Raw genomic sequence first — 21,838 nt, 5'->3', positions numbered from 1 at the left:
ACAGCAGCTGGAAACCACTGCAGTGGCCAGGGATGGCCCCAAAGTCACCACTACTGCAAACCAGTAAGAATGAGTCTCAAACTGCAGCCTGGCTGCAAGCCTTAGCACACTGCTTCTATGTTGCTTCAAACGTAAGTTAAACACCACTGCTGCCCTCCCAAATACCAGCTCTAAGGCCTGCAGGAGGTTTTTCAGGTTTTTTTTATCCTTGTACCAGCTTAGGATCCATGACACCACTCCAAATCATCACAAAGAATAAAAATAAGTAGTACATTTATTGAATCTCCACTTACTACTACTTCTAGCCTTTATTCAGACACATGTGCTCAGCTTTGAGAGCCAAGAATTTCTTCATTATCATTCAATGTGAATGATGCTATACATGAATCAAGTGCAGGAAGTTGGGCTTTTCTCTCTTAACAGGAATGAGAGAGGGGTTTCTAGTCTTTCCATCTGTTTTTTGGCTGCACAAAATAACCCTTTCCAAGGGCACATGAAATAAAATACTATATTGCATACTATATACATTTACATACAACGGTAAATGCACCATTCATTCAGAAATACACAATACCTAAGGCTCAACGGAAAAGCTCAGTTGAAGCAACTTCTCTCTGGCTAGGAGAGAAGTGGCTTCATGACAGTTGTGGAAGTTTCCATAACCTGTGTTCATGTGGATCCTGCCCCTCTGCAGCAATCTCCAAGGAGGACTACCTGTGCCTGGGAAGGAGGGGATGGCCCATGCAATTCCAGAAGCCCATGGCTCAAAGAAAAATATATACAACCATGATGGAGGATTGCCTCTGAGAATAATTATCCAGCAACTGCAGGAGGAGGCAAAGTACCTTAGTGTATTTACTTGACCACCTGCAGAAGCCCCTTTTGGGCATAGGAAACCACTTCTGGTGCAAAGCCTTCCCTTTATATCTGAAAATACTTACTTTTAACTGTTTTTTGCTCTTCTCCTTGGACTGTGTTCGACTGCAAGAAGATTAAAACAGTGCTAGCAACTGAACCTGTGTGGTAGGGGCACTGGAGCTGTTGGAAAGGGATTTTTTTTTTTAAGCTGATCAGACATGAGGAACTGAATTGTCTGCTTTCAGCTGTATTATCAGCCTTATTTTACAATACCTGAGCTTTGCCTCCCCCCACTGCTGTGCTGCACTCACACACCCCAAAAGTGCTCTACAGGGATATTACTGCTCCTTGGTTATCTTTTGAAATTTCTAAAGTCCCTGCAGAGAAATACTTGTCACATTGCTATAGGTGGCAACCTTTTCTCTAAGATAAGAAAGCAATTCATTGACCAGAGTCACCACTGTATCACACCCAAAACAGTGCAGATAAGGAGAGACAACGTTACCTGTCTCCCTGTCCCCGCAGGTGCAGTCCCCACCATCCCCACGCAGCGGCACTGTAAGCAACAGGCACGGGCAGGAACAAGGCCGCATTGGACCTCGCTGTGCCAAACAGACTACGGATAAAAGCTGGGCTTCGCTGCACTAGATTCCCCTTTCATTAGGCTGCTGCTCTTTTCTCAGCAGTGGCCTCAATTGCTTCCCCTCTTCAGCCTTTACTTCTGGGCTCAGAGAAGTAACACATTAATTCCAGCTCATGCCTGTTTCATAAACTGAGAAAAGTAATTTAAAAATACACAAAGTGTTAACTCTGCTCTCTCCCCTGCTCAAAGTAGGGCAGGCATTCCAAATCCTTCCTGTAAGTAGAAGTCGAATTAATTAATACTCAAGACTGTGACTTGCACTCTATGACCCAGGGCAGTGTCAGGGGCAGCAGCGCTTTCCGAGGGTGGGGCAAGGCTCCACATGCACATTCTCTGCTCCTGCTCATTTGTCCAGTTGTTTTGGCTTCAGAAGAGATGGCATCATAGCACACATTGGAGCACCACACATCCCAGTGGCAAGGGAGTCCCTCTCAGCTCCAGCTGGAGTTCTGCAGTTCCTCTCGGAGCCAGGTTGGAAGGGGCTGCCCAAGTCTGTTCATCAGCTTGGACAATTCAATGTTGTGTTCCCGGTAGAAGTCTCTTAGAAAGAGCCGTGACTGTGTGGAAAGAACAGACCACGTGAGCATGAAGGAAGATGTTACCCTCAACACATGTTCCACAGGTCATCTAGGACAGATGGTAGGAAAATCCACGTGGGTTTGCTGGGATGTTTTTACATCTCTTGCTGCCAACAGATTTGAGACAGCTACTCACCAAGGAATCCATATCAGGGTATTTCCTTCCTTTACTCTTTCCTAGGCATTTAGTTTTTCCTCCATCTAGCAGCTGGCACCAAAATCCTTTTGCTTCATCAAATCTGAAAAGGATATTTGTCTTTAAAAGATACAGCCACATAGCCAATTAGCAGCAGCAGCAATTAAGTAACTCCATAGTTATTTCCTATTTCAGTGCTTTACCTATTTATTTTGTGGTATTGGTTCCTTGGGTTTTTTTAGCACTGGACTACTTTGACAAGAAATCCATTACAAACGTGACTGTTTCAGCTTTATGCAAATTTCAGAGATAACATGGTGTTACACTATTCGTCTGTCCAGCTGGGGGGCAAGATAATAATCAGTTTTTTACTGTATGTAAATTATTTTAAATCTACTTGCTAGAGTTGAGTATTAGAGAATCCCCTGACTGTTTTATAAAAGAGTGAAGTGTTTCTTTTCTTGCTCAAACACAGGCATAAGGCAATGCTGGGAACCACATCTGGATCTGGCCTGCTCTGTCCCCTCAACTGGCCAAAGGTGAGCTTGAGATCTGAGCAAGTGCCCCTACAAAATTTGAGGCAAGCTGACCAATCCCATCTATTTTCTGACCCTGGCTGAGGGGTACCAGCCAGTACCACTACTGTAGATACTCCAGTCACCATCAGCACATGTGCTGCAGCAAATAAAGCTTTCAAGTAACCTGACATTTCTCTAAACCTGTTCTCCCCTGGGGAGCCATGTGCCACCCCTTTGGAAACAGCTGTAGGAGGAGAACTGAATTAGTTGTCCTCTCTTTATTGTGAAAGGAAAGGACAATTGTTCTACACCTACATGCAGGCATCCCCACCCACCATCCTCAGCTGGCATAGGCTCTGACAGCAGAGAAGATGTGAAAACAGGTTTCAGCTGCAAAGAACAATATTCAGCATCTCCAGTGGGCTTGCAGAGTTTCCACTGAACCCCTGTATGGCCACAGTTCACCTTCAACAGCACTTAATCTATTCAGATAACTGTATGTGCAGTCATGTCTGAGTAACATCCCTTAACTGTAGCAGTGAGGTGGTGCCTCTGGTAACGCTCCCTCAGACAGCTCTGGGCACCTGTCAAATCCACATTGTCTCTAGTAACAGGCTCTTTACCTCAAAACTGTGCAGTGTGGCCCTAATCTCCATCTGGGTGAAGATAGGAGCAGCTTGTCACATATTTTTTATCATACCTCCTCTACTTTTTGTCAGATACAGGTATAAACACAAAGCATAAGGACTGCTAGTAATTCCAGCACCTTTTCTGAAACACAAAGACCAAATGGAAAAAACATCATAGTTACTGCTGTGAGCAACTTCATGCTTCTCCATGACAGTGGCAAAACCTTGTCCTTCCCCTACAATTTCTGGAGCCACTAGGCTGTGATTCCAGTCTCCACAAAGCATCTCATGGTATCTGAACCTAGTTTTAGGTTTAGGCATAACTCTGAAACCTTGGCAGCTGTGTGGTCAGAGACAAGTATTCTTTTAATCAAGGGCTTCCCTGGCTGAGAAAACATCCTCCCAAAACTGATTTATTTCCCTACCTGAGGGCCTGGGTGTAGTTGAAGAGCGGCGTAACTCCCAGGAACTTCTGGATGTTGTCCATTACAGAGGCAGGGTTGTGTCTCAGCTCCTGCCCATCCACAATGAGAAGCTGAAAAGAGAACAGCTGCCTTAGCCTCTGCCAGCTTGTGCTGACTGACACCTGTGAGCTTCCTGCATCTCCAACTGCCCCTGGCCTGTGAGTACAGGCAGCCAAAGTCTGTATGTTCTACAACAACACAGTGGGAGGATGCAGCCCATTTGTCACCACAGGTAGAGAAGTTATGATACGGGCCACAAGTACCATAAAACAGTAAATCATGACAAGCTTTGCTTAATAAAGTTGTCTTTGGCCAAACGCCCTGTAACAAAGCACTGAGGCCCAGCAGCAGCATGTACAGATTGTCTCTGGAAACCGTGGGTTTTTTATGTCAGCAGCCATTGTGCTAAGTTTCTTCTGTAACCTGTGATTATTCTCCTGTTACGTGTCTCATAGACAGTGAACAACATTTGTGCTAATAAATCACCTATTCCAAAAACCAGAATGGAGCAATAGTCACATGAACTGAAGACTGGCCTGCAGAAAGAACAAGGATGGTGTGTGTTTGGGTCCATCATTCCTCACAGCAGTAAGCTCCAGGAATAGTAAGGCAATGAGATACAAGCCTAAGAATGCTTTACCATCTCCTCTTTTAGTCTTGGCAGATCTGTCATGTACAGTTCAGGCTCTGCTGCTTTGGCAGAGAATAAGAGACTAAATGGACATTATAAACCTCTGCTGGATTACAGACTGTCTGACAATAACCCCGGCAACAGAAAGAACTTGAAAAAGCACATTCTGTAATCACACACATATATGGAGAGAGATATATCTATCTACCTGTCTAGATAAATAGATACCTATATATCTATCTTAGACAGTTTAGAAACTTCTTGGGAATTTAGAGACTGAAAAAGTCTACACTGTCTATTAATTTGCCTTTTTTGCAAATTTTTATACGAAACACAGAATCCTGACATCTCTGCAGTGAACCTTCCCTTCAGCAGACAGCTAATGGCTTCACAACATCGGGACTAACAAGAGGCAGAGTCCACAAGCCTCTCTCTAAAGTAACTAAACCACAGGCTGAAGACCTTCTGGGCCTGAAGAGGGTCCCTGGACTGGAGACTGCCAAGATGAAAGGAAGGGAGTGCTAACACTGCTGTTCTTGCTGAAATTTCCAGTACTGTGGACCTCTCTAGGAGATCACAGTATCCTCCTGCACTCATTTCCTTTTACAAATACAATAAAGTGCAAAAATGGAGTATTCAAGCCTGATTTCTTACCCACTCATAACAGGAGAAAGCAAGTAGTGGCTTTTGTTCCAAAAGACAAGAAAGGTGAAGTTAAAATTATGGGGGGAGCACAGGTACATGACTCAGTTTGTTCCCCTCTCCTCTACACTAAACCTACAAGGGACTCCACAAGAACCTCTAGTGACTGATCTCCTACCTGCCCAGAGGGATAGTACGTCAGCCAGCGCTCCAGGTGAGTGGAATACCAGCCAGGGAACAGGCATCGGCTCTGCAGGTTGCGCAGTTCCTGAGGGGCCTGGGATTTCGCAGAGATCACTTGGTAGAAGGTGTAATTGAGTGCCACAGGGTCATTGTGAGCACGCTGGTGCTGAAAAACACAAGCTGAATTCGGGAGCAGGAACACAATTCCACTTTACACCTCTCTGTGCAGACCCCACCGACTCAGCACAGCCACCCACCAATGCCTCTGTATGACTGTCCACACCCTGCAGGCAGCCTGCCTCCTCTAGGGAAGCACACCCATGGGCTTTCTACCTCAGCCCACTGAAATATCTCTGTGGCCCTCACCCCCAGCACAGCGCAGGGAAGTTACCTGATACCACGAATAGGCTCGGTCAGCAGGGTTGATCAGAACAGTAATGATTTTGGCTCGAGGCAGCAGGGCTGCACCACGTTTTGGTACCACCTCTGTGTCAAAGTAATTGGCACTCTTCTCAAACATGAAGTCTGTGCTGGCATTAGAGGGGATGGGAAAGAATTCCATGTACCTGCCAAACAGACGGGATGCTGGTGAGCAGCATGGCCCAACAAGAAAAGGCAGAGCCCACGATGCCCTTACTCCTTTTCAACAGACACAGCTGCAACACAACTGCACCTCCCCAGCAATGCAGGGAATGGGCGAAGGAGTACACATCTGGCAGAGGCATGACTCAAAAAGGGGTGGTGGCACATGACGAAGTTGGGAAACGATACAAAGGTATGAAAGTATTTTGCTGAGAGTGTGTTCCCCAAGTCCCTGGGCAGTGCAAGGAAAAACCTGAGGGTAAGGTCCCAGTTGAAGCCTTTAGCAGGAAAGACTTCTAGTCCAAGAGTAAAGTCAGAATTGTCTGCCTGCCTTGTCACCAACCACTTGTTTAAACCTGTCTAAATCATTTGTCTCTTTGTACCTCAGTCCATAGCTGAGGTACAGGGTAAAGAGCTCTGCCCTGCCTCAAAGGAGCTTGTCACATTAGTAACATTGAAACTGTAAGATATTTGAGTAACAGGGTAAGAGGGTAGGGGGGATTGTGAAGCACTGGAAGACTGGTCTCTGCTCAAATCTAAGCTGTGCAACAAATGCAAATTCCATGTTAAATGTGAAGATTCTCCCCTTGCATGTGATGCTACACTCAAATCAATCTGGATGACTTTTCTAGGGGACGCACATAAAAGCCTTCACTTTCTAACCTGTCAGCTAGTGCAACTGCTCTGTAGTGCTTGACTCCTGTGAGCTTTGCTCAAGTACTAACCACCTTCCAGTATCTTTTCAACAGTCTAAATGATTAGAGAAGTCAATCTCCACAACTCATGGGCAAAGAAATCCCACAGCAGAATACCTTAGTGCTACACAGCCATCCCTCAGAGCCACACACAAGGGAGGGCAGTGCCACTGTCAACCAAAGCTACTGCTTTGAGTAAGAAACACCTTTAAACTTTCTCTGCCTGGAAACATAGTGGCATATGTAGTGCCATGGTGGCACTAGAATTTCCCTGCCAGGTGCAAACTTCTAAAGCTAAAGACCAAGGCATGTGTATGGACACTGGAGCCAGCACAAGGAACACAGTGGTGGCTCTAAGTGTCAAGGTCCGAGAACAATGGTAGGGAGGTTGTCCCCTCCAGTGTTACGTTTTAACTCTGAAACCATGAAGAATTTTGTAATGAGAACATATGCTGTCTATTTTGCATGTTGAAGTAAAAGTAATTTCATGACAGCAGTGCATTCAACAAAGACTTGCTGAATTTTTAAAGCTAAATCATGCCTACAACTCTCCTGATGAATAGTCAGTAAAATGAGAAACTACCTGTGCTGCTCCTGGGACTACACGGTTACCAGGAAAACAGAAAGCATGCACTGAGCAACAGCAAGGAAAACAGCTGTTCAGAAGCAGCAAAGCTGCTAAGGGGGATGAGGGGGACATACAGAGAGACTCTGGAGAAGAAATCATAGGTGCACCTTACCACAGAAGAACATGTGTCAGGTTTCTTACCAATCGATTCCTTTGTGATAGTTGGGGCCATTAAAAAACTGGATCTCCTCAAAGGTGGATGGACTTGGGAAGTTACTGGTGACAGCTGGGTGCATGGTCAAGAAGAAGTGCACAGCTGTTGTGCCTGCAACAGGAACCAGTTAATGGGACCTGGGTCACACATAATGCTTTGGCTGAATGAAAGGTTTTACCTACACTGCAAGAAACAGTTCCCAGATGGGCACACTCCTGCTGTGGGGCTGACCAACCCCTTAACTCATGCAGGTTACAACAGCACTGACACCAAGCACTGCTCAGTCAGGTTCAATCCACATTTCAACTCACGCAGCTGATTGGAATTGCCTAACAGCTGCCACCCAGGTCAGCTACTCCCATGCCGGTGGCAAAGCCACACTGTCACATGGCAGAACCCAAACCTGCCAAATGAGAGGTGGCCTAGGCAGGAGATGTGCTAGGGACAACATTAGTGTCCTTGGGTGAGAACTTAGCCAGAGATGCCTTGGCCTGCCTTTGCTGTAGATGTTTTCCCTTTATCCCACCAAACCTGACAGTGCTGCTCAGCGCACGGCTGTGGGCTTCCAGCAGGACAGACAATCAGCCAAGGGAATGCTTTTCTTACTGAGCCACCTGCAACCAGCCTGGGTCATGATACAGGAGGGCTCATGCTGCACAACACCAACAGAGCTTCCCAGTAACACAGCCAGGAAACAGGAGCTTGCCTGGGACAAGCTTTGTTCCAAGGCCAGGATCACCACTTGCTGTGGATGGTTGGTGCTGCTGTTACACAGCACTGCACAGAAAGCCAAGGCTTGAGACCTGGCCTTAGCTGAAGAGATTTTGCTCTCTTCAGCCTAGAAGGGACTCATCAGTACAGTATACATAGCTGTGTCACTGCCAACCACAATGCCACAGCAGTTAAAAGGTGGTGACAGAGATCAGACAAAGGAGTTTCTCTCCCTCCCACTGAAAGTGACACGGAGCATGCACTGGGTACACAGATGTGCAGCAACAAAAGCACCAGGGGATATTCATTGTAACCTTTGCCAAGTGTGTGTGCTTAGTCCTGCTGACAGCTTATATTTGTGACACACTAAGGTCACAGGTTCTCCGAGCTTACATGGAAACCCAAAACAGATACGGTAAGCCAAGCACAGTGCCAGAAGGAAAAGTACTGACAGACTTGCCAGATTTAGGTTAGAACATATCTGAGATTGTCTGAAATGTCCTCTGTGGCCATTTGGCAGCTTGCACGAAGGGCAGCCGTACAGATCTACAGCACAGACCTTTCCAGCTCTCCTCTCTGCAAAAGTGAAATGGAAGCTGCAATTCACATTACCAGTTTTCTGAGGTCCCACGATGAGGAACTTGGGGAGTCGATCACATGTTTTCTCTTTGGACCAGATATCCTTGTGCCTTTTATCATCACAGGGATTCTGTAGCACAAGTGATGAGATTTAAGCATTACCACAGAAGGTAATGGCAAGGGAAGGAAAAGCTGGAAGGAGCAGTCCTCTCGGGAAAATGCTATTAGCATATGAAGAACACTTCAGAGCCACACTGCTCTGCCAGGCATCAAGAAGTGTTAAGTAAAAACACTGGGGACCATTTTCAAAAGCTCCAGTGACACAGGAGCCAAAGTCCCTCTGAGAGTGTTAATCACAGGCCTTGCCCTATGTAGCCATACTGGGCTGGGCCACTGTGATAGCACAGCCCAGCATCTGTGAACTTCTGGCAGACAGACAACTCTATCACCTTCAGTTAATTTCATCTGCTCATTACCATGCAGAGAGTTGCTGCACTGGGATAAAATGGAATAAGCGTGTTTTTATTTAATGAACATGAATTCTGCAGTGTGAAATTACTTTGAGATTAATCACATTAACATGCCTGCAAGCTCCTCCATCACCAAACGGGGCTCTTGCTTGCACACTTTACATTTCACAGCAGCTTGCTCCAATACAAGCCCTTCAATGACCCAAATGTCTGCAAGCTGGCCACTGGTCACGTATGACAGTCACCCCTGTCCCTAAGCTCACACTGTGACCGTGTCCTACTGCTCCTACTCCCCCATGCCTTCCACCTTGCCATTTGCCATGGGCAGCCTGAAGCCACAAAGGTTAAACCTAAAAGCTTTATGCTTTACCTCTCTGGATCAGCAGTCTTGCCACACTTTAAACGTGGGATACATCTCTTAGAAAATCACTAGGAGCAGTTAAAGCTGCCTTCTCACCTGCCACAAGGGATTCTTCTCCTGCGGGAAGATTTCAAAGTACTTTTTTGCAAGTTGGACTGGAGGCAATGTTTGCAGGCGAAGGTTGGTCCAGCACTGCACGAACTTGACCAGGCTCTCAAAAGTGTACAGTCCCAGACGGTCATTCCCATAGTTGGACAGGTGGGTCATGAAGATGCTGATCTGAAAATAAAAGACAAGGATACTGGTAAAGCAGGTAACAGAACTCTTTCCTTCTAGCTTGATTCCATGGTCAGCAAGAGGCTGTTCACAACTCAGACTGCCACGGCTGTCTTGGCTGACAAATGTCCATCTGCCAGGCTGACAAATGTCCATCTGCTTGCGAGACAGGAATAACTCAGTAGAGGAGGGTCACAGACCTCTCAGTTATCCCTGGGAACAGTGCAGGAGCATGATAACTGAACCCTGGATGTGAGTTCAGAACAGTTTAAAAATCCCATTCAAGTGGCTCTAGGACATTTAGGTGAACAAGACTTAGTCAGTAACTCCCTACTAGTCAAAAACCTTGCAAAGCCTCTTTCACGGGAAAACACTCCTTTCCCAGAGGCACCACCAGAGCAACCTCTCAAGCTGCGGAGTCTGCTACAGCAGGGGAGCAGGCCAGGGAGGGGACACCGTGCTGCAGGCCAGGTCACATGGCACAAGGACAGTTGTCACAGGAGTTCTCTCTGGGCCCACAGCCTGTCAGCTTTCATGCCCTTCAGAGCTGACATCTCAAATGTAAAGGAGGAGCAACTGGCAGTTCCCAGTTTAAAATACAAACAGGTGTATCTGGGGATCTGATATGGGACTGCAAAGAGACACTGCACTAGGATATTGTCCTAGAAATGGACACCAGCTGCTAAGTTTTAGCCTTCAAGAAGCTTCAGCACAGGCATCGCCTGCAAAACCTCCTGCCAAGCTTTAACATCTGTGGGCAAAGTGGCACTCAACAGCTGTGGCAGCCGCCCCAACACTGCAGTGCTCAGGAGGTTGTGCACTATCTCTGTCTTGCCAAGCCATCTCTCCTCTCAAGGAGATACATTTTCCTCCAGACAGTTTTTCAGTATTTTAACTTCTGGAAAAGAGTACGAAGGACTGTTGTCAGCTTGGCTCTAGTGTGTGGTTTTGATATGTCCCATTGAATTCAGCATCCCAGGGCCCATAATACAACAGCACTTTGCCAGACATAAACCACACTATGGCTAAAAGTTAGAAAAACAAGCAGGACACTGAGGCCAGTGGAGGAATGGCTGATTTAGCACTCCTTGTCCAGTGTCTGCAAGTGCATGGAGGGAAAATTTCCTCAGTCACACCAGGGGCACCCATTGCTGTACAGTCTTGAGTTCAATTCTGGTGACACCAGGTAAGGTCAGGAGGCAATGACAGGCTTCCCTGGCAGGGGGCAGGAACGGCTTTCCCACTCACAGCAGGAAAACAGCAAAATGGGGAAGCAGGAGACAGATGGGCTTGGGATGAAGATATTTGCTGGCACTGAGGAAGTCTGAATTGTTTTCTGCCCGGTGTCACCATGGACTAGTTTCAGCAAGAGAAGAGGTACTGATAGATAGTAGCTCCTTGTGCCTGAGCCCTCCCCAAGACAAGTCTGTCTGTAAGGTGCTCACAACCCAGCACCTTTGGGTAGGCAAGAGAAAACACTGGCAGGACTCTGGGACACATGGAAAGTAAGTGGAGTTTGAGATTTATCACGTTTGTCTGCCTGTGAGTTTGTCACTCCTGCTTCCCTACTGAGCTGACAGAGAGGCCCTGCCAGACAGGCTCTGGCACCTTCACTTCAAACAGCAGCATGTGCTCGGTGCTGTTGTGTAAGAAGGATGTGCTCAGTACAACACAGAGCAGAGGACAGAAAGATCAGTATAACTGCAAGGTGTGGTGGCAAAAGGATGCATCTCATGCTGTATTTTGACCCTTTCTGGGAGACATCAGAAAGGTTCTCTGACAGCAAAGTGTGGCTCATCCCTTTGACTTGCTAGTGAAATACATAGAGGGAAAATATGCTGCATGAAGAGTCTGGCTCACTGGCACAAATCGAGGAGGACAAAGGTCACCACCTGGGACCCCTTCAAGACTTCCATAACAAAAAAAAAGGCCTGCGTGTACTCCAGGTTAGCAACTGTGTCTCAAGACTGACTACATTTGGTAAAATGGCTCACACAGGTAATGCTGCACCTGTGAACAGTCCCAAGCAACTGGATTTGGAAGAAGAAAAGACAAACCCAGTGGATGAGCCATGTCCCTGTACTTGTGAGTGTGCAGTCAGGCCTGTAACACATGCACTGTTTAACAAGGCCTGGCAGCTTGCTCTGTCCCGTCACAGCTACTGCTGCCAGAACAGCTCCGAGCACCATTTCTGACATAAGCTACACTCAAGGACCATCTCTTCCTCCCTCCCATCCACACCCAATGACTCTGCAGACTGACTTGGAAATAACACCTCCCTCTTTTCCCCTCCCTTCTACTGTCAGTGTGCCGTGATTTCCCTTCCTTCACACTGAGCAAAGATGAGAACAAAGGTCCCGGAGAGCCTAGAATACAGAAACAGAAGGGTATGAGCACTCCTGCAATATGTATCAAGCAGCTGTGGGCACAGCAGTAACTGGCCTGTGCACTGTGAGCAGAAGTGCTTGTGAGAAGCCATCAGCCTGTGCTCAGGATCAACACCTATTCTGACATCAGACCTTGTTCACTAGTCAGAAGATCAAACATCTTCTGTTTGCACTGTGGAGTTAATCAAACGCATACAGCCTTGGAGACTCCTCCATGCCACTTAAAGGGAGCTGGAAGCACCAAAAAGGACTGAAAGAGCCTGCTCCAAGTCTGCTATGGTTCACTGCTGGGGCTGCAGAGCTGGCCAGCTTTCTATCAGGCCCCTGAGATGGCTCTATCAGCAAGGGGAGGAATGCAAGGCCTGACTCACTGTGCAAACATGAGAGGAGCTTAGAGTATAGCACTCTGCTCTGACAGAGCACTGTGCTACACTGCCAAAAGGAAGGAGAAGTGTAAACATGGGAAGCATCTGAAGGTGCCTAAGTTTTAAGTCACCATGAAGAGCTAACAGTAAATCTAGGAAATAAGCTCATCCTGTACCAGAACACAATTTTCCCAAATATTTTTGGATCACAGATTACTGCCAGCTGCTTTGACCATCACATCTTATCAGCAAATTTTAACGGTAGTTCTAGATACTATGTTTCTGTAATTCTTTGGCCCAGCCTCCTAGAGCAGTAAAGATCTCTGGATTACAGCCTAGCAACTGGTTTTCCAAGAGAAACCCATAGCCTTTACTTTCACAGAGGCTGTTTCTGCATGCTTTAAGATTTGACAATTACAAAGTAGGGCAAGGTGCAATTCACCCAGCATATAGGAACACAAGCCCAGAAAAGAAATTGTCAAGAGAAAAAACCTTTCTGACATAGGTTCAGAGTTTCTTTCCACCTGACTGATCACTCTTTACGTAACGCAAAGAACAACCTCCTCCTTACTCCAGACCTTTATCAAGCAGGCAGGTTTGGTTGTGGTGTGTAAAGATAACAATTCTGTCCCAGGCAATAGGGACAGAAGTCTGGCTTCCAGACCTGAAAGTATAAACTGCTACAGCTTTTCAGCTGGGCCTATCACAGGCCACAGCTTCTGCAGATCCTACACAAGCCAAAGCTAGTTACAGGCAAACCTTCAGAAACACTGGGCCTGTTTGTCAACAACAGCCTGTCTGGTGCACCCAGAGCACACTGTGAGGGTCTTTTCAATAGCAGTTCTACTGAACACTGGAAAAAGCAAGAGACAAGGGAAAAATTAAAGTCACTGATGGAAAAAGGTTGATTTTCTGATTCGCTGGTCTTCTATAGCCCCAACCAAAAGTGGCTAAAGCTGCATATTCAACCCTCCAATCAAGGTGTAAAAGAAAGAGTGAATGAAAGAAAACATCATGGTGAACAGAGCCACTGCTGTTACATGAAAAAATCCCACAAACAAGTACTCAAGGACTGGTACCAGTACTCCAGGATTCCCCCCTAGAAAACTGGCCAGAACCAACTTACTTTCTCTCAGATCTGCCTGCATGGCTCCTTGTCCATACTCAGGCACTAGTGAAAAAGATGCATAAAGGAGAAGTAAGGTGGTAGAAGTGTAGAAGTCAGGAGAAAAGAAGAAATTAAGCATTATTATATTCAGGAATAACTATGAAGACAGACATTCAAAAATGATTGTCTAAACATTGCAGGGCAATGTCTATTCAGAGAAATGGAGGACAAGCAGCTGTGGGTCAGGTGTAAATCAGCTTTAGTGAGAAAGAAACTCAGGTGGGGAACTGAGAAAGTTACTGCACAAAGAGCAGCATATCTTCCTGCTGCAGCCAACAAGCAGAAATAGGAGGGGGTGTGATCCGTGATTGGAGAGGGCTACAAAACTTCATCCCTTGATTCTACCCATTCACAATTTTCTAAAAATGACCACGGTTTTTTGTGTCTCTTGCCTCCTAGTGCATCATCCCACCCTCAGTGGGAAGTGAGAAACTCATGTGATCTGCTGTCCAGGGCTAAGACCTAAGAAAGGCCTGCAGGGTGTTGAAGGTACAACATTCACTTAGTGGCTTAACAGAACTGTCAAGTACTGAAAGGGAAAACACCTCTGTTGGACACTTATCTCCCAGAAAAGCCTTAGTGTAACAGCTACATCACAAAAACAGAACACAGAAATCATTCCAAGTGTCTACATATTGAAAGAAAGGGGAGAACACTTCATAATGAAAGCCCAGCAAAAGCAATTATTGTGAACAAAACCCATCAGTAAGCCAGGGAAGAAGCCAGCAGGCAGCGGATGCACGTGGAACAGAACGAACCAAGGCACATCTCACTTGTGATTCATGAAAACAGAGTAGCCCAGGTAACACCCCCTGTGCCATGGGCCATGGTCAGCATGTCACCCTGGCTGGTTTCTGTCTGCTCAGTGTTGCACCTCTCAATACACTCAATACTGATTGGCAGCGTGTAAAGCAAAGCACCATCAACCAGCACGTACTTCCTTGGCCCTCTATTTCACATCTCCTTAGCAACATGCTGGAGATACCCACACTGGCACGGGGTGACACGGAATATCTCCAGCAAGAGCTAAATCTCCTTTCCCATATCAGGCACATAAGCTGGGACAGCTGTGCACAAATCCCCCTTTCAGATGAACTTACTGGGTTCAGAAGCACCGTCAGGAAGAGTTCACCACCACGAATGCTCTTGTCCAACTCCTTTGAGCCACCAGGATATTCATTATAGAAGATAGTGTGAGTAAAAAGACCACAGGTCTGTCGAGGCAGAACCTGGCAGTATCAGAAAAAGGCCAAGTTAGACAAGAGGCAGATGCAGCAGAATCTGTATGAGAATGAGTCAAAACAGCACTTTATGGATCAATAGAAAGAGTAAGGGGTGTAAGTGACATAGGTTCAGAGGACTCGTGCTATTCCTCCTAACCACTTAGCTCATCACACTGCAAACAAGCCACTGGGATTTCAGTTTAGTCTTGATGGGTCTGGTTTTGCTCTCCATTCAGTACTGACCCCTGAATTTTTCTGAGAAACACAGAACTGGTTTTAGCCAAGTTTTTTTCTTTGCCTCACTTAATGATTTTGGGAACACTGGTGATATTAAGATTAACGTCTCTGATGCAGGTCATGAGACGACCGATCCCTGGGCAGAAAAGTGGCTCTTCTGTGCTTACCATGATTCCATTATGGATGAATCCACGCCGGTACCGGGCAGGCCGTAGGTGTGGGTATTCCTCTGTGCTCGTTACTTGGATGCTCCAAACAGATTTCCATGCCTCATAGAGTTGTGTGTGGACAGGATAAACCCCAGAATGATGCGGGGCTACAGCATAGCCCAAGTCTGTGGGAATCCCATGCTCCTGGAAGCAGAATACACAACTGGATAATTTGGTATTTAACTAATAGCCCTAATAAGGATCATATTTAGCAACAGCATCCAAGTTGGAGAAAGACGACAGAGGAACATGAAAACTCTCTGGACTGGGAAACCTGAAATAACACTTGTACTTCTTATTTTTATGCATGTGTAGAAATCTAAGGGCAATTCTGTACCAACCAGGACATTCAGCACTGGTAACAGCTGCTGTAAGAATGGTCATGTAGCTTGCAGGTGCGACAGATCAGATTAATTCAGAACCCTCAGGTCAGGCCCCCTGGTTACTACAAACTAATCAATCCTGTTAAGTGACACATCTTACTCCCACAGTACCTAGATGTGAGTCACCAGAGAAGGAAAACAAAATTTCCTTAACTGATATAGAGAAAAGGAAGATGACTGGGATCTGGATTGTCTCTAGCAATTCAAAGAAAAGCAGACATAGAGCAAGAGACTATTGAGGGTGAAGATATGGGGCCTGGAGCTATATTAAAATGACAGGAAATTTCTGAATTTCTTGGGTTTTAATTCCACTATGTGGTTCTGGTAACAATATCAATGATGACAGCTCTGCCCTGGCAATGCACGATAAAACCAGAGCCCCTAAATGAAGCAATAACCTTCTCTGACTGCTAGCCTGTCTTATGTTAAATATGCGTAATTGTGTTCTGTGCTTTGTCTCTCTTTGCAAAAGACTGCACCGTTATTTAACCAGGAAAAGGAGGAGCCTAAATAGTTTCTATAATGCTGTGACTCTGCTCTGCATTCAAGACCATTCCTAATCTATGTGTGTCACAGGAACACAAGACAGCAGCCTGCTATTCCCAAGGGGATTACCATCAAAAGAACCAAACTAGAGGTAAAAAGGACATTTCTTCTCAGAGAAACATGTATGCTGTATTCAGCTCTGAGCTGTAAGAGCCAAACATACATTGTTCCATCAACGCAGGAAGTTCAAGGCTTCCCCCTCCTCTGCCAAAACCCAGGGAATTTCCTCTGTGCTTCCTAGATAACTAACTTCCTTCAGCACTGTCTGGAAGGCCTGAAGAAGGGCCGTTAGCAGACAGAGCATTTTATACTTATACTACTGACCAGGTGACTTCCTTACGGAGCCACACTAAATAAGGATGTAAAAGGAAATCCTTTCTCACTGCCAGAGTTTGTAAATTAATTGCATTTGGATGGTAATGCTACAAGTTCACACCTCAGGAAACAAGAGCCCTGGGATTTGCACCCTGGAATGTAGCAGAGCTGCCTGGGGCCATGCAGGTGCTGGGAAACGTTTTCCCTCGAAGGGGCAGGCATGTGAATAGTGTTTCTTGCCTCAAGACAGCAGGAGCCACACATCAATTTGAGCTTCCAGAACTGCCTTGCTTAAATGCAGCTGAATTACTAGACTAGTATTTGGGTTCAGTGGGGTCCAAACAGCTATTCCAAGAGAAGAAAAACGTTTAAGGATTAGCACTGCAAAGGAAATAAACTGCAATGCTCCTTACAACAGCAAACTGCTTGTTGAGCTTCATCTGCTCAGCCAACACAGTGACATTGTGGAAAAGATGAGGCTGCATGTGACTCCACATGTGAGGGAACCACCAGAACTCCTTCCTGTGCTTGAGCAGCATGTCATCCCCTTCATCTTCCTCATCTGTACCTACAGAAAGCAGAAAAGGAAGTGCAAAATCAAAAGGCAGAAGAGGGCCTCAATGTTTAAAAGCAGTGGCTAATCCCCTGCAACGCTGAGTCGTTCCAGCAGAGTCATGCTCTAATGCATTACACACCACACACACCAAGGAGGGGGCTGCATGCAGGTGCTGGGACAAAGGACTCCAGGGGCTTACCTGTGTGGTAGAATTTCCCTGAGAAGCCCAGGTTGAAGGTGAAATTTGGGACTAAAGTTCTCAGCTTATTCTGGGTGCTCAGTAAAGCCTGTTTGAACAAAGGAAAAAGAAATGTTCACATTCATATTTTTTCTTCTGTAACATGTCTCTGTGCTGTACTGGTGCCCAGTTAAGTCTGAAGAGGTATCAGAGGAGATGGGACTCAAGCACTGCTTCCCTTGGAGTGGAGCAGAACAGCTAAGTGCTCCTCATACAGAGTCTTTACTTGGAGAAGTTCTGTTGTACTAAATGATGCCCCTTTAAAACCACAGTCAGACCATGTTCTCCACTTCAGTGTGAAGGACCCAAAGTGTCTGTGCTAAGGCAAAGGAACAATAAATCTCACTTGAAAGCAACAGATTCTTTACACTTTACAGATTCAACCTCAATGCTCCCTTCCTCTCCCATGTTGGCTGGGACTTTGCTAATGAACCTCTGCCCTTTCTCAGTCTATGTGCTAATGAAAAGGAGGATGGGGCAACCCATGGTACACAGATGAAGAAAAAGAAGTCAATAATATGAACAGTAACTAAGTGATTCAAATGGAGGGGGCTTTTATTTGGAGAGGAAAGGTGCATTCTCAGAACTACCCATATAACAAGTCCTGCCACAGCAGAGAGGTATCCCTGACTTTGTGTTCCCTTGAAAGTGCCAATATTTTATAACATTAAAAGTTTCCTGGATTCTGGGAAGAAAATCAGGGAAAGCCAACATTCACAATCCTCACATCTCTTACAGGTTCTCTCGTGCTCACCTGCGATTGCTTTAAATGTCTGAAGTAATTGCTTTAACCAAAAGGAAGGTGCCTTGTGCCACGAACCTCAGGGTCCAGCAGTGTACAGAGTAAGACAGCACACAGCCTTGACAGAAAAAAACCAAACCAAAAAACAAACCCCAGAGGTTCAGTGTGTCACAGACAAGTAAGACACAAACTAATTCTAGTCACATTTATTCTGCTGGAAAACGATAAAAAGAGAGGAGACGAACACTCTGCTGCTACCTGCGTGCTTTAGGGAAATGTCACTGGTGTGTCTCCCTGTGGGAGAATTCTTAATCAAACAGGGGCTGGCAGGAGGGCTGTTGGCAGGTGACAGACATGGTCCTTGTCTGGGCTGCTTAGATTTTAATAGCTTTTCTCAGAAAGCAATGGATCAGTGGCTGCACCAAGGTGAAGGTGATGACCTCTCAACAGCAGACTTCGGCTGGATGCAATCACACAGGAAACGTGGAATATAACTCTGGGGAAAGCACACAGACCTATCAAACTGTGCAGGGAAGATGAACAGATCTTCCTGCATCAGCTGCCCTTCCCCAGCCCCAAGGAGCATAAAACAGCACTGCAGGGTGCCTTCACACGGCTCACACTCCATAGGAACTGTTTGGGTGTGCCACTCCCTCAGTGGTGCAAGTGCACTCACAAAAGGCAGACTCTCATTCCGTGGAGGTGCCTTGACACCAACCTCCTATGGATAACCTGACAAATCACTGCTCTCACTGATATATCAAACCAGCGTTAACCAAACACTGGTCATCACATAATTTTAAAAATTACTTCTGTAGTTCACTTCAATCACCCATTCACTGCAAACATACGCTGAGCAGTTTTACAGCCAAGGCAGGCAGTCCATGACCACAGCAAGGTGGGAAGACCAGACAGATTCCACGTGCAGTGCTACAAGACACTCTCAATGCTCTCTGTGAGGGAACCAAGCCTTCAGACTTTTCCCTACAGACACACTTAATTGCCTGTTCCTCATTCCCACATCCACACAACAGCGACATCCAAAGCAGCCTGGGACAAATTTCAAAGATTTCAGCTTTTCCATGGCCACTTGCCTACTGCATCTTTACCTCAGTCCCCACCCAAGAACAGTAATTTGATAAATGTAAGGTATGTGACATCTCCAGAACCTATCACAGACAGTGCTTTTAAGAAGTGACATGCCAGCAACACTGATGGCTGAAGCCTCCTTTGCAGCACAAGATCCAGAACAGGCAATAAGAGGTCAAGTTCCCCTTATGCACCCCAGCAAGACATAAGCACCCCACACATCAGGGAGCACAGACTAAGAGCTGTGCACCTCTCCTTGGAGACGCACCTGTCTGTCCAGATGACGGTTTACAAGATCACTTCAAATTTGGGACCAGCACCTTGAACACATCACCCCGTAACTCAGACAGGAAAGTGCCACTTTCTTTCCTTTCTCCAGAGCTGTCCCAAGCCTCACCACTTCCCTCTGCTGCCCTGAAAGGCACATCCAGTTCCCCAAGCCTGGGTAGGAAAGTGTGGGAGGAAAGACAGCGGTTAAGAGGCTTAGCATTCCTCTGCACAGAAAGAGATTTAAAGCCTGGCTGGGGTTACCATGACAACACATCTGTCTGATAATAAATCCCAAAAAGCCCTGCTCCAGCAGGCTGCAATCCTTTGTGTCCGGGGAGGGACCAGAGAGGAACTGTGGGGGCCCCAGAAATTCAGAGACTATGGAGCCCTGTGGAGTCCTGCTTTCCTGGCACGTTTATTGCTAATCGTGTGCCATCCCTCTGCTGATGCGGGTCCATGTCACAGGCACATCCCTAAGGTGGCACAGCATAGGTTTGAAGAAATGTCTTTCCCCTGAACATGATAAAGGAGACTAAAGTGCCAGTATTTGGACGTTTGTTCCAACACATTATGCATTCCCTGTTCCCTGGTTCCACACTGGTGCCAAGAGCTCTGTGAGCCATAGTAGGGTGCAATAACGCAGGTGTGGGAACGGGCTGGGAGATGGCACTTGTCTCTGCACTGTGTTCCTCTTTCATAAAGTAGGATGAATATGACAGTACTAATCATATCTAACAGGTGATTCAAGTGGCATTTCATTTATATCCATAATGTGCTCTGAGACTCTTAAACAAAAGGCAATCAAGAAATGCGGAGCAGGCTACGCATTAAGAGAGAAAACAGCCAGATGTGAACAGATCTTCACATGCATATTTAGGAAGTTCAGTTGCTCACAGGATATGAGAGAGGGCTAGCATTTTAGCTATCCCCCACCTCTAAAGAGCAGACTTTCTTCCCCTAACAAACTGCCCCTCAATCCATCCAAGTATCTCTTTTTATATTTTTTATCTGGTTTTTTATGTTTTATTTCAAAAAGCCTTCCAAGGTATGAGCCTGACCACTAAGCAGCCAGAAAGGCCCCTGCCCCAGCTAAGCTCCCTGCTAGAAGCCCTGCAAGGCTCACTCCAGCAAGGCACAGATGGAGTCTCCAAAGAGATTCCCAGCACTGGCCACAGGAATTCTTAAGCCACATCAAGGCCAGACCTGCTTCACGCTTGTCACAGTCTATCAGAGAACATTCATTGCAATGCACAACCTATATTTTTGGAGTCTTTAGTACTTAACTGGGGCAGCCAGGCTGCAGGTCCAAGTGACAGAAAACTACATTCCAATGCACATTTCCGGACACAATGGAAAAAATGTCTAAGCTTCACTCTGATGTTCGATGCCCATCACTTTTAAAAAGGCTTTTTAATAATCTCAAATTATGAGAAGTATTTACTTCTAAACAAATGTTAGGGAAAAAAGTTTAAAATTGTGCCTTTTGTCACAGTATGTTCAAAATCTGTATCATCTCACTGACAGATCTCCAAAGATTTATTCCACAGTCACTACAAGCTCTTGATGTCATCCAGGGGAAATAGAAACTCTCCTCATTCTAGGAGTGAGGAAGAAATCAGGGAAAGCCACAGCACTCTGACTGTATTGGGAGCTTCCTTAGGACCTAATCCTTTTCTAAGATAACAGGGTGTCCTTGGCATTGGAGTAATACAGGGCTAAATCTTCATGCAACTCTGCTTTTTAAGCTACAAAATTTTTAACTTTCAGAAGTGTTTGCAGAGAATTTAGTCGCTCCACACAAACCCTAAATGTTATCTATCTCAGGTCCCTCTAACAAGAGGCAAAAGAAAAGGGGGAAGTAAGGCTGAGAGTCAGATGCTGGGAAAAGAGAAAAACATTACTCTAAGAAAAAAGTACATGGACAAACGAAGAGAAACAGATGATAAAAAATGGAGGAAGCAAGCTGAGTGTTTTTACAGCCTCTTCTCAATGCTCATACAAACCATACTAGGAACATGTGGCAGAGACACATTCTTGGCAGATACTGCCCCTGTGGGCCCCGGGCAGTGCGTTCTTGAGAGGAGTTCCTGCAGTTTTCTTACCACCCAGCAGCAGCACTGGCAGAGCTCAAAACATCACTGGCAAAAATGAAAGCTCTCATGGTACTGGTATTTCTACCTGCCCTGCAATCTTAGAATCAGGGAGTTAGGAATTGCTGAGTACTTTAATTGCAGGTAAGATCATCCTCTACAAATTAGAAAGGCAAGAGCTGGCTGACAGCCACCCTCACTAGGTTCTCTCTTCTGCACCCTCACCATTCATAATCCAAAATGAAATTACTGTGCTTGATTTTCACTTAGCTTGCTCTCAGA

At 46.0% G+C, this 21,838-nt stretch overlaps 1 protein-coding gene across 5 annotated transcripts in view; it reads right to left on the bottom strand.

Moving 5' to 3' along the window:
- Positions 1 to 256: 256 nt before the first annotated feature.
- Positions 257 to 21,838, bottom strand: part of NDST2 (N-deacetylase and N-sulfotransferase 2) — a 134,980-nt gene continuing 113,398 nt past the window's right edge. For all 5 annotated transcript variants that reach the window (XM_042018670.1, XM_042018674.1, XM_042018671.1 and 2 more), the window contains 12 exons: positions 17,327 to 17,414; positions 16,985 to 17,139; positions 15,286 to 15,471; positions 14,759 to 14,887; positions 9,559 to 9,741; positions 8,665 to 8,761; positions 7,329 to 7,452; positions 5,674 to 5,848; positions 5,278 to 5,448; positions 3,788 to 3,897; positions 2,216 to 2,318; positions 257 to 2,058 (listed from right to left, as the gene is read on the bottom strand). In XM_042018670.1, coding sequence (XP_041874604.1) covers positions 1,933 to 2,058; positions 2,216 to 2,318; positions 3,788 to 3,897; positions 5,278 to 5,448; positions 5,674 to 5,848; positions 7,329 to 7,452; positions 8,665 to 8,761; positions 9,559 to 9,741; positions 14,759 to 14,887; positions 15,286 to 15,471; positions 16,985 to 17,139; positions 17,327 to 17,414 — 1,647 coding nt within the window. In that variant the 3' untranslated portion in view covers positions 257 to 1,932. The remainder of the gene's footprint in view (positions 2,059 to 2,215; positions 2,319 to 3,787; positions 3,898 to 5,277; positions 5,449 to 5,673; positions 5,849 to 7,328; positions 7,453 to 8,664; positions 8,762 to 9,558; positions 9,742 to 14,758; positions 14,888 to 15,285; positions 15,472 to 16,984; positions 17,140 to 17,326; positions 17,415 to 21,838) is intronic.

Source organism: Corvus kubaryi, unplaced genomic scaffold (genome assembly GCF_017639235.1).
Source record: "Corvus kubaryi isolate FWS band 111438036 unplaced genomic scaffold, C.kubaryi_AGA036_p1.0 138, whole genome shotgun sequence".
Classification (NCBI taxonomy): domain Eukaryota; kingdom Metazoa; phylum Chordata; class Aves; order Passeriformes; family Corvidae; genus Corvus; species Corvus kubaryi.
The sequence above is the reverse complement of the archived record's forward strand: the minus strand, read 5'-3'. Positions and strand labels throughout refer to the sequence as shown.